We start from the raw sequence: 12775 nt of genomic DNA, 5'->3' as shown, positions 1-12775 counted from the left end.
TGAAAATGATCAGTGGACCTTTAAAATGGTTAAGCTGCACAGTACTGCATATGAACTACTCAACACTTTAGCTTAAGGCAGCTAACCCATTCAAAACAGTAATAATTGTCACTTGGTGGTAGTGGAGCAGAGTTGAGTTAATCTGATAGGGCTGTGGGGGTCTATTGGCCAAGTAAGGTCACTAACCGCTGTCCTAGATCAACACTGAATTTTTAACTTGGTGTTCTCCTTTAAGCTTACATAGAGGTCATACATTTTTAACTTTAATTTTTACTTTAATGCTGGTTAATAGGCTTTAAGTCTCAAATGTAAGAAAAAAAAAAAGCCTGGCAGCATTTCACATCATTTCATCATGGTCCTGAAACAGGGAAATATCAATACCGCGCCTAGCAGCAACGAGTCCCAATTCTCATTGGTGAAGGACAGGATTTCATGGTCAAAATCAAAGTATTTCCTCTTGCAGCACAGCGAGAGATGGTAGAGTACTAAATGAGCCAAATCCACCCTGCATTTCAAAAAAGTAAGAGTCCGTTACACAAGACAGGTAAAATGCAGAAACAGCACGGACATAAACAATCAATATTTAGTGTCATTTTATGTATATTCTTTTCAATGGACACAATTTATATTAATTAATTTGTGTGTCAACCAGACGTGATTACCAAAAATGGGTGGAATCTGCTTAATTCTTTAAAATGTATTTTCTGTTTCTGTTCATATTCATTTGCTGTAAACATGTCAGGAAATATGTTACAGTCAAAATGTCAAAATCACCAAGTCATGGGGAGTCTTTGGATTGTCTCTGGTCCCTTTGTACATACAGAGCACTGGAACTGATAAAACCTAAAACAGAAGAAAAAGACAAAAATTCAGACAAGCATCTCAGTTTATTCCTAAAAAAAACATTTATTTTACTCTTGATGAGTTTGTTTGTGTAATAGTTACTAGGGGTGGGGAAAAAATGGATACTGTGTAGTATGGTGATATTTTGTTTGCTAATAATGTATCGATACAGGGACAGCAGAAATCGATATTTTGTTACAAAAAAGGTTTTTGTGCTCTGACTTCAGAGCATGTTGATCCTTTTTCTGAGCAAGAATCCTGACATTCCTTCACTGTCCAAATGTGTTTAACTTTTGGCAGCAATAAACATGACAGTTTACTTATTTTAATTTAAGACATGTTTTATTTTAATTAAGTTGAAAACTTTTTTATTTAATGTAAAATTATATTTTGTTTTAATTTACTTTCAAATTCTTCAGTTGCTGAAGGGGCTGCATAGTTTTCATAAACTGCATAGTTCAGAATAGCTATAATTGTACCAGATGGTTGATTCAGTTAAGTTGGACTAGACTGTAATACAAACCGTTCAGTTTGTCAACAATAAAACTGAAATGAGAGAAAGACTGAGTGTGAGACTTTGATATTAGATCAAATGAATATTGATAAAGTTTACCTTTATGTACAGAATCTGAATATTGCAAAATATTTTTAAAAATTGCAATAATATCGTATCGTGCGTTAAGTATCGTGATAATATCGTATCGTGGGATGTATGGTGATTCCCACCTCTAATAGTTACCTATGGCAAGGAGGTCATGTAACTTTTTTTTAACCAAGATTACTCAAAAGGTTATGATTACAGAGAGGTGGGGCTTCGCCCAACACATAAGTGATTATGTTTTGGATCACAGGGACACATTAGGACTGTTGAATGATGAAAAAGGTGCATTTGCAAAACATCTCCATGAAATATTTTTAAAAACGGAGGGGAATTTTCAACTTTGTCAAGAGGTATGCAGGAGTAAGCATCTTTATTTTTATTTATTTTACAAAATAGCTAATCCTTTTGTTTATTATTTGCAGAATCAGTATTTCTTTTTGTATCTAGATATATTAATCCACATCTTGTTGAGCTCTTATTAATAACTTCAAGTGATTCATACGTGTGGGGTCTTTATTCTTTCATTTTCAGTCATGTAACAAAGGTCACGATCCCCTGCCTTCTGTGCCCCCCTATCTCTATTCTTCATGTTTCATTTCAGCACTAGTTATTCATCTTTAGTTCCTGCTTTACTTTGAAGATTTGCTTCATTATGTGGCTTTTTGGTTAGTTTTTTAACTTTCTGCTCTTATCCCCCTCCCTCCTTGGTGATTATCTGCCCTGCCCCTATTAGTTTTACACACCTGTGTCTCATTTCAAGTCACTGCTGCGTGTGGATATATATTTCTGCCTTCTCCTTGTCCGCTGTCAAACTGTCTGTCTCGATTCCTCACACCCTTCTTTTGACTTGCTTTTTCCTGAATATTTCGCCCGTCTTTGGCTACTACATTTGCGTCCTCTCGCCAATCTAGGACAAAAATCTTCACAGTTTTTTGCTTTCCTTGCTATCTATAGATGTCTTCTCCAGACATTTTATCATATAAATCAAGCAGAACTGGAAATAAAGGGACAAGTGTATCTTTTTTCCACTATAACAACATTCTGCCCCGAGTGACCCTGAAACTGAACTCACACAACAACAACACTGTGTGCCTCCGTCGTTCTATATGCATGAAGGTCACTGGGTAAGATGAAGCGCAGACATGGTATGACAGCGGTGCATGCTTACTATTCCAACTGTGAGCTCAGTCTTCACTCTTCCTCCATCACCTGCTCAGCAGATGTTGTACCAATCCGGCCTCACTCCCCCCGGCTGTCAATCTAAATCTAATCCCTCCTTTTTTCCCCCTCTCCTCTTCAGACAGGTTCGGCGGTAACACAGTGTCAGGAAGGGTGTGAAACCCAGTTGGCTAGCACAGATGGTTAATGACAATAATAACTTAATGGATGGACACATTTTATTACACGCATGGGATGCAGCCTATGAAAGCACACAGTGATCAGCAGCTTGCATATCCACCCAGCATCACGTCTGAACTAATAGCTGTGAGGTGATATGCCTGCTTAGTGTCTGTCACCGTCCCTTTGCTCTCAGTATGTAATGAGCTGTTGTCCTTGTAGAGCGAGTCACAGAGTACATTAACAGGCACACTAATAATTTAGTCTTAAGCTAATTAAGGCACTTCTCTGATGAGTGAAGCTGTCATGTGGACAACTTTATCTGTTTACCTTAAATAGACTCTGTTTATCTGCTTATCTCAAATAAACTGAGACAATCAGCTAATTAATAATATTGATAGTGGATTCTCACTTTGTTATGAATCTGTTTAAAATAACAAATTTTTTACTGTTTGCTTCCAGCTTCGTAAATGTGCAGATTTTTTCTCTATTTGTATATTTTTAAGTAAATATAAAGCATATGGAATATTTAAGATTGCCTTTTAAACCACTGAGAAGCTGTGCTACATGTGCGTCATTCAACAACAATGAAATAATCAACAATAGCAAATGTATGCGGAGTAGAACACGGGTACTTTCTGTGCAGGGTAATTCAATATCTAAAGATACTGGATCTAAAAGTAAATGATATTTGGTGAAAAGTAATAATGAAAAAACAATGTAAACTAAGCTATGCTTGAAATTACAGACTTACGCGATCCAATTATAGATCGTGACTAATACACCGCCTTAATATTGATGTTGACTGTTTATTAGCAGATAAGGAAAGACAAAGAGGATTAAAAATGTCTCGCTTTGTTTTTCTTAATTTATATCCTTATCGTTCATTTAAGTTTCAAACATTTTGATTGAGTTCTTAATTGAGTTGTTATTTATGTTGATTTTGTCTTTTTTATTTGTTGAAATGCGCGTCATTGCTTTACTGTTTTTATCAAGCAAGCCCAAAAAGTTTTTTGCAATCATAGAATTATCAGAATTGATGTACCTTTACCCTCAAGTATCAACATCTGCTGTCCAACAAAATCTAACAAATAAGTTGTAACCCTCCCGGGGAAAGTTTTAAAAAGTGCACATAAACAAATGGGGCGACCGTGGCTCAGGGGGTTGGGAAGCGTATCTGTCGCCGGTTCGATTCCCAGGCTTTCTGTCCTGGTCGTTGCGTCCTTGGGCAAGACACTTTACCCTACTGGTGATGGCCAGTAGTATCGCGATGGCGCAATATGGCAGCCTCGCTTCTGTCAGTCTGCCCCAGGGCAGCTGCGGCTACAACCGTAGCTTGCTTCCACCAGTGTGTGAATGTGAGAGTGAATGAATAGTGGTATTGTAAAGCGCTTTGGGTGCCTTGAAAAGCGCTATATAAATCCAATCCATTATTATTATTATTATTAAATGCATTATACTGTAATGTGTTAGCTGCACAAAATGTCAACATAATTATGAGTATACTGTCAGCGTTCTGCAGCGATACCCTGTAATGTACCTGTCCCCATACAGCAAAGGCTTGGTTAGACACTGCGTGCAGGCCTCGTGGAACCACTGACCACAGCTGCCACATTGTAGCATCTTCAGGTTCCACCTGCAACCCAGTGACAAGAAAGAAACAGCAAGAGAGACTTTAAACACACAAATGAATGAATGAATGTGTCCAGCAGCATAATTGAGCGATGGCTACCGAATGATTACTGCAGCATTTCATAAGACGTGTCTTGTGGTCCCACGACTCACAGTTTGCTTTATTCTACTTGAGGTACTACATAAGTGCTACACAGGAGCTAGCCAAACACAGAGAGTGCATTTAAAAGATAGCTTGGAGTACTTTTATTTTATTGATTGCATATCTGACTTTGATACATAGAATTTCACTCAAAGAAAGCCAGTTTCGACTGACTGAGACACGTCAGATGCACTGCGTGCGCTTTATAAATAACCCACAATATGCCTTTGAGATATCTGAGTTCAAGCTTTGTAGAAATGAAAGAAGTTTAGGAGCATACACAAAGTGTACAGTCAAACTTAAAACTGGCCTCTGCAGTGTCACTCACTCTCCAGGTCCGGCACAGTAGCAGTAACACTGCTGCTGATTGGTCAGGTGCTGTGGGTCCCAGTCCAGGGATGACAGCTGATAGGGTAGCCGAAGTTTCATAAACTGCATGAGCCGGGCAAAGCGCCCCCGTTTGAGGGCCCCCCCTCTCTGTGAATACAATTTGAGGACAGAACTGATTGGTTTGCGACCTCTGAAATCACTGTCGTGTCAGAGCGGCGAGGGAGACGGATCGCATGCGATGGGGAGAAGGCAATTCGTTTCATTTTATTGTAGGTCAGCTGTGAGAGATAGTGTCCGAGAAAGCGGAAGTCTGGACAATGAGATATGGACGTTGACCGATTGACAATTAAGCGAGTGCCTTCTCATCTCATATCTACAGAACTGGAGCACATGTGATTGATTGACTTTAAATGTACTTTTCTCAACTCCAGTGTAGTTTTTCAGCTTCATAGCTATTGATCGTTCATGATTTCACTGACATAATGTAGAACATCTAATACTCAAGTCAATACTGAGAGAATTAGTGTGCTTTTACCTCGAATAAACCCATTACCTGCCACACACAACAGGGTAGCCGCAGCGCAGCTTGATATATTTGACTGGATTTCTTCTATATTACGCTCTGAACGTTTTTCCCCCCAGCATGTGAAACGTAGAGATTAGCCGTCTGACCTTGGTTGCGACTGCAAAGACACATTGCCGACATATCCACGAATCGCTGTCGGCTTCCGGTTCGATGGTTGGCGTGTGACACTCGGGATGATAACCTGTAATGGGAGGAGGAGGCAGAGCGTTTAATTCGTGTTTACAAGACACACAGCCGGAGTGACAATAATGACAGAGCAGCTCCATGTTTAGTGCCAGTTTGTTTCAGCTGCATGCAAAACATTTCACTTACACTATTTTGCATTTAGAGAGAGAAACGTAGTGAATATGTTTGTCTGCTTTTTTGCTCAAAAACAAACTGTCAGAAACCGTGTACGCATGACAGAGCTGTGAAGACGTGACGCTAAGATTTGCTGTCATCGCTGTGACAGTTTTAAAACTTCCTCCCACTTGCGCTTCAATATATCGTAGCTTAAAAGTCCAAATGGAGTAAAACACTAAAATGCATGACCTTCACTGTGCAGAATATGCATGTGTAGAGGTCAACTGAAATCTTATGAAGTGGGAAAATTTCTCAGTCCTAACTGAAAATAACACTTTAAGACAGCCACATGTGAGCATGATTAACCTTTCTGAAAGTCAATCACGGTCCATCACTTTATATATAGGCTTGAGACTAATCCTCACCCCTGTAATATCCTGATTTGCATTCATAAAACTCACAGCATTTACACGAGAAAGACTCGCCTTTATCCTGGGGCTGGGGGATCAACTGCCAAGATTTTAAGGCTTGTAAAAACTAGCAAAATTCCCAACTGTGTGTGAATTCCCATCATTTCCTGGCAGGTTTCTATGCTACCTACAAGTTCCCATATATTAGGGGTGGGGGAAAAAATGGATACTGTGTAGTATGGTGATATTTTGTTTGCTAATAATGTATGGATACAGGGACAGCAGAAATTGATATTTTGTTACAAAAAAGGTTTTTGTGCTCTGACTTCAGAGCATGTTGATCCTTTTTCTGAGCAACAATCCTGACATTCCTTCACTGTCCAAATGTGTTTAACTTTTTTATGGCAGCAATAAACATGACAGTTTACTTATTTTAATTTCAGACATGTTTTATTTTAATTAAGTTTAAAACTTTTTTATTTAATGTAAAATTATATTTTGTTTTAATTTACTTTCAAATTCTTCAGTTGCTGAAGGGGCTGCATAGTTTTCATAAACTGCATAGTTCAGAATAGCTATAATTGTACCAGATGGTTGTTCAGTTAAGTTGGACTAGACTGTAATACAAACCGTTCAGTTTGTCAACAATAAAACTGAAATGAGAGAAAGACTGAGTGTGAGACTTTGATATTAGATAAAATGAATATTGATAAAGTTTACCTTTATGTACAGAATCTGAATATCGCAAAATATTTTTAAAAATTGCAATAATATCGTATCGTGCGTTAAGTATTGTGATAATATCGTATCGTGGGATGTATGGTGATTCCCACCTCTACCATATATAGTCACTAGTTAGAGAGAGGCAAAACTCAATGCGGTGTATTCAATGTAAAGAAGTGTGACAAAGACACATGAAGCTTTCACTGTATATACACAAAATTTCATTTAGAGTATTGCACATCTTGTATCCTGCAGTTAAACCTTTAAAAATCTCACTGCGTGCATTTTTCAGCAAGACAGAAAAAGAAGATGTTATTTTAGGATTGCTTAACTATGCAATTATCAAATTAGCTGCAAATTATTATTCTGCAAATTAGTATTTCCAGTTCTTAAAACATGTCTGGAAAGGATATTTAAGTCAGCAATAAACCCCGGAGAAGTTTTTTCTCTCACTTTGTTTCTGGTTCCGATGCAGGTGCCAGCGACAGTATCACTCATTTCTGATATGTGGTTTTCTTTTTATAAGTGTGGCACTTTTATTTACCATAATGAGTCAAATGTTCAAGGTCAGTGCAGGAACTGGTGGAGCACCACCATTTGACAGCGTGTGATGAGGTGCGCTCCCTTACCGTGGCGACATTTAAGACAATTTATGAGGGGTTCTTTAAGAGGCGGAGCGTCACAAATACAGCAAACTTCTTCCACTCCAGCAGCAACTGAGGCAAACAGAAAAAGACGGAGAATAGCAGGGGAGGGGAGGAAGTAAACGTGAGAGAGGAAGACAGAGAGAGAGAAAGCAGTCAACAGCATTAATTTATGTATATTGATTCACATCCTTGCCACCTCATTGATTTCAGTGTCTCCTGTACCCTTTCAGATTTCACTTCATTTGATGAGCGCATATCCAGCCCGGTCCTAACAAGTGTCCAACTTCCCCTTTCTCTTGATGTTAGGTAGAGTGGGGGTGCTAGCTCCCCGCGGAGTCTAATAAACTCTTAAATAGACTGTAATATACCAATTACATCTCAACGTGCCCCCTGTCAGAATACTCAGAGCACTCGGTATCGCAACCTCAAACGTGACTGAAATTTCTCTTCTGCATTTTTCTTTGACAACAGTTGAGAGATCTTGAGAGAAAAGGCACAAGATTTGAACTTTTGAGCTCACGAGAGGAACAAATCAGACGAGCATTCATTCAACTCCTTCAGCGAAATCTGAGAGTGGAAGCGCCACCTTTACTGCGAGTTCATCCGAGCATCTCCACGTTCAAAAGCTCGAGCTAGATGCATTTTTAACCCAACAAGTACAAAGTTCTCTCAACAGGAAGCTGCTTACTCTTCTTGCCGAAGGGAGCGGGAGGGGAGGAGGGGGAAAAAAGAGTTTTCTTACACGAGTGGATGTCTTTTCTCAGTACCCAGAACTCAGAGTTGTCCTCAAATCTCACCAGACAACACTGCTTCACTCCATCTACCTGAGAAGGAGATAGCAGGTGAGCGGAGTGATTGACAAAACTAAATGGAAGTCTTTTCAAATCCAGCCAAACACATTCACGCACATGCTAAACACACACACTCGAAGGTCTCTCTGTCACACACGAGCATACACACTCATACATACTCTTTTCACATTGCCGAGGTACAGTAGTCCATCACTCCATCGAGCCAACACATCATCTCCTTCACTTACTCCCCCCATCCTGAGGAAAGAGACAGAGAGGGGAGAGAGAGCAGGGCTCATGTGAAATGGAAATCCGATTTATTCGCTGAATACTTTGCTGCCATTGCTGACAGAGGGGTTTACGGCCCCGGCATTTCGACTGCTTCTGAGACAGGCGGGCTTCAGTGCAAAGGGGTTAAAATCTCCCCCCCTCCATCCTCCTCCTTTTAGACTAGAGCATAGCGACAGCCTGTATCCACCACAGTGAAAGATGAGAGTGAGTACACAACCAGAGAGCAAGACAAATGATTACTGCACACATCAAACACACATACACACACGGAAAAAAAAACACTGCATGATGACTACTGCAATACAGTTTGACTGAATGAGCAAAGATCACAGTGCAGCTACTTGAAACATCTTCCCTGCACTTTGCTGTTGTCTCCCCCTCTCCCAACATCTTAAAAACTTGAATAGATGCATCAAATGACTCTGCAGGCATTATCTCTGCACATTGAGCATTTGTTCCAGTGCATGCACTCAAGTCAAGACAGACGCAGGATGCATTACAGTGTATGTAGCCTTTTGTGAGTCAGAAGGAAATCAGACAAATTTCGCTGAAAGCTGCCCGGTGAAGGGTACCTGTCAAGTCGAACTCCTTTCCGTCGGGGTCACAGTGATTCCTGGACAGGCTGGACATGAAATGCCCTCATCTGCTGTGGGTCTCCGCTGCCCAATTACTGCCAGCTCGGATGCGCAGCCTGCGTGTTTGCAAAAAGTGGATGATGTGCATGTATGTCCCTGTCTGTGCCAAGCGCCTGTGTGTGTCAGTCAAGCCGTCAGCGAGGAGGAGGGAGAGGAGGAGGAGAAGGGGGGGGGGGGACTGACTGTCCGTCCGTCTCTCAGTCTAGTTTGTCCGTCCTCCGCGGTGCCGTTTCGTCATGTTCCCGTCGCTTTTGCTCTCAACCCCCCCCTCTCCGTCACCACCTACTGATGCTATTAAGGCGGGTTTGTCAGAGCAGCACCGGAATCAAGCCGCCAGAGACGCCATCATCCCTGCCTCTCGCTCTCGACCGACTTGTTGTGACGCAGACATAAAACACCAAGATAGAGTGGGAGGGAGATACTGATAGAGGGGGATCCAGAGGTGGCGGGGGGGTCCTCCGCGAGAGCACCTTCCTGTGTGAGAGATTGACCCTAAATCGCTGTGACAAGGTGGGATTGTGATTTCTGAGAAAAGAAAGGAGGGTGGCGGTGCGCTAAAAGGCAGCGGAAGCAGCGCGCCCGGTGACAGGGGCCAATTAAGTAGCCAATTAGTGAGTTTAGCCGCCTCATTAATTGGTTTCAAACGAGAAGGGACCGGACAAGTTTAGGAAACCAGTGGGAAAAGTTTTCAGCAGTAGAAGCAGAGCAGGAAGATTAAACTGTTGCTTTTCAGTGCTGATTTGTAGCCGCTGCCTGCTAAAATCAACTGAATTTTGTGTTTTCGTTCTTTCTGTTTTACTCAAGAGTTTTGGGATTACATTGAACATTATTTAGAAAATACTACAATGGGATCCCAGTAGATTTAAAGCATATATGAACTCACTGACTTGCAACACAACGTCACAGAGAATTACTTCCCATATAAACCAGATCTTACAATTTTATCTAAAAAATAAACTCCAAAGGCGACAAATATCCAGAGGCCATCTCCTCTGGGCTGTGATGTCTGATGGCTCACAAAAGAAAGAAGAAAAAAAAAAAAACATGAACAAATGCACAGTGGCCCTAATTGCACCAGTTCCAGTCATACATCCAGTGCAGGCTGCTTCACTGGGTTCAGTCTTGAATGAACCATGCACGTTGTTGAGTATGTGGTTACTCTAAACCTATTAACCGCTTCAGAAAAAGCAAACATCGGGGGGGAAGCTGCTTCCAGAGAGTCACAGACACGTTATTAAATTGTAAACAATGCTAAATCACACCGGGATTTAGATTACTCTTACAGTTAAATTGCTTTAGTCGAACGGCGTGTTTTGCTGCTTTTGGCTGCAGGCTCATCCATCAAATCCAAGGTTGTGTTTGTTTGTTTTTGCTTTCTTTTCTTGTTTATGTCTTGCACATTACTCACACCAGTCGAGCGTGTGGTAACACCGCCGTGCGGTTCAAAATGGCCCCTGGCAGATTAAAAAAAGAAAAGAAAAGAAAGAAAGAGAGAAAGCGTAAAGTGTCATTTTCCAAATGTGGCCGCTGGGTGGCGAACAAACACCAGAACAGGAACTCTACTGAATCAGGCCTGTCAGTCTCGCAGGATCAGAGTGAAGTTCGAGAAAAGCCCCAGAGGTGTGATGATGATGATGATATGAGTAGGATAATAAGAAAGGAAGAACATTTAAAGTCCTCATGGCTCGTGGAATCTGTAATGTCGAGTCTTCACAGGTTCTAAGACAAAAAAAAAAAGAAAAGAAAGAAAGAAGCTGAAACCTTGACATCATGGGTTTTTATTGCATGTGATGGGTGTGTTGTTTCTCAAGTTCCTTTCCGTGTCACAATTTAAAATGCATTTGCCATTACAGTCACACAGTAGCTGTTGCAATCTGAATGGTAGCATGGCCTACTTTTTACAGGTGAAACCATTCGTCCTTGAAGGAGCAGAGAATGCAAATACTAACATTTAACGCTACAGCAATGCACTAAAAACAGCGTTAGATAATTGCTTAAAATATGAAGCTAAACCTAAAAGTGTCTAGATTAAATGTCATGGGCCTGGGGGTGGGTCTGTGGGGTTTGGGTGATTACCGATCAGCAGATGAGTTCAGTTGTGAGAACAGGTGTGTTTCTGGGATTTATCAGCACAGGAGTGACCAACACGTAGTGAGGGAGTTTTCTTAAAAAAAAAATCAAATCAGTTATATGAGTTAAATGACTCATATTGATCTTAATTTGCAGTCCTTGTGAATGCATTACAAGCTGTGACTGCCCTGTGACAATGTGGCACACATAAGCACAAGATGCATGGTGATGGCACTAACAACGGTCTGGGTACAACTGTAAGGGTGATTTATTCTACTTATCAGCGGTAAAAATAAAGAGCAATATCTCTCCCGTTCTTTGAGCTCAGGTTTGTAAGGTAAAGACTGTTTCATGCATGTGTGTGTGTTGACTTTTCTGTGGGTGGCTGTAGCTCAGGTGGCAGAGCAGGTCAGCCGGCTAATCAGAAGGTCGGTGGTTCGATCCCAGGCTGCCTCCTGGCAAGATACTAACCACGTGTTTGCCTACTGGCGGTGGCGCCAGTGTCCAGCAGCCTCGCCTCTGTCAGTGCGCCCCAGGGCAGCTGTGGCTACAATGTAGCTGCCATCACCAATGGGTGGATGACTGAATGTAGTGTAAAGCGCTTAGGGTACTTAGGGACTGAGTAAAGCGCTATACAAATGCAGGCCATTTTTCAAAAATGAAGAATGTATTGTTGAAAAAGTAGCCCAGATTATGCCCAAGAGTGTCTGCTGTCTAGGTTTGCATTGTGAATATGGATGTGCAAATATCCTTAAGGGTATAAAAAGGCAAAAATGACCAAATAAAAAGTGGGAAACAGTTAAACATGAGAGGTTTTTGGATAAAGTTTTTGTTTTTTCCATTGTTTAAGCTGCTTCCAGCCAAGAGTGATACCATATATGCCCTATAGCTGCAGAAAAGGCTAACATTGTTATCTTTTTACTAAAAAAACAGCTGAACATGAGAGGTTTTTGGACCAATTTTGTGTTCTCCATTCTTTAAGCACCGGTTCGAGCACCGTTTAAGCACCGGCACCGTTTCAAAAGTACCGGTTTGGCACCGGTATCAGATAAAACCTAAACGATACCCATCCCTACTTAAGGGTATATTAGTCTTAAAGGGGCAATCTGAATTTTAAACTACACCTACCAATCATGTGGGTCAACCTGTGAAAAGTCTTGCGTACTGCAGAGAGAGCCTGCATTAAAATCTGAGAGTTCAAGTTTGAGCTGCTTCAGTAGCCTAACGTGGATTTATGAAGTCTGGTGATACAGAAGATAGGTCAGAGGTCAGGTTTACTTTTAGGTGTATGTGTTTAATAGGGACTGCTTTATACTTGTTATTGTAATCTGTAGGTTTATCAAAGTATTAAAGCCAATTTAATGGGGCCTGTTTTTCTGCAGTCAGTTCGTTTAGATGAAGTGAAGATTTTATGGATGTAAAGACTTTCAAAAATGAGGGAAAATGCGTGTGGT

The 12775-nt window shown here is 41.0% G+C and overlaps 1 protein-coding gene across 3 annotated transcripts in view; it reads right to left on the bottom strand.

The window, feature by feature from the left end:
* The window catches only part of phf1 (PHD finger protein 1), a 95427-nt gene extending 84275 nt beyond the window's left edge, over positions 1-11152 (bottom strand). For 2 of the 3 annotated variants that reach the window (XR_014876960.1, XM_085178306.1), the window contains exons 1-9: positions 9189-11152; positions 8505-8583; positions 8277-8358; positions 7517-7603; positions 5559-5653; positions 4885-5033; positions 4323-4418; positions 775-843; positions 382-505 (exon numbers count right to left, since the gene is read on the bottom strand). Coding sequence is in view for 2 of the 3 variants with exons in the window: in XM_085178306.1 (XP_085034432.1) it covers positions 382-505; positions 775-843; positions 4323-4418; positions 4885-5033; positions 5559-5653; positions 7517-7603; positions 8277-8358; positions 8505-8582 (780 nt within the window). In the remaining variant the exon portion in view is untranslated. The remainder of the gene's footprint in view (positions 1-381; positions 506-774; positions 844-4322; positions 4419-4884; positions 5034-5558; positions 5654-7516; positions 7604-8276; positions 8359-8504; positions 8584-9188) is intronic. The other variant, XM_085178307.1, reaches the window with a different exon arrangement.
* Positions 11153-12775: the final 1623 nt, after the last annotated feature.

The sequence above is a fragment of the Neolamprologus multifasciatus genome, chromosome 11 (assembly GCF_963576455.1).
Source record: "Neolamprologus multifasciatus chromosome 11, fNeoMul1.2, whole genome shotgun sequence".
In the NCBI taxonomy this organism is placed as follows: Eukaryota; Metazoa; Chordata; class Actinopteri; order Cichliformes; family Cichlidae; genus Neolamprologus; species Neolamprologus multifasciatus.
Note: the sequence above shows the minus strand (reverse complement) of the source record. Positions and strands in the feature narration are given on the sequence as shown.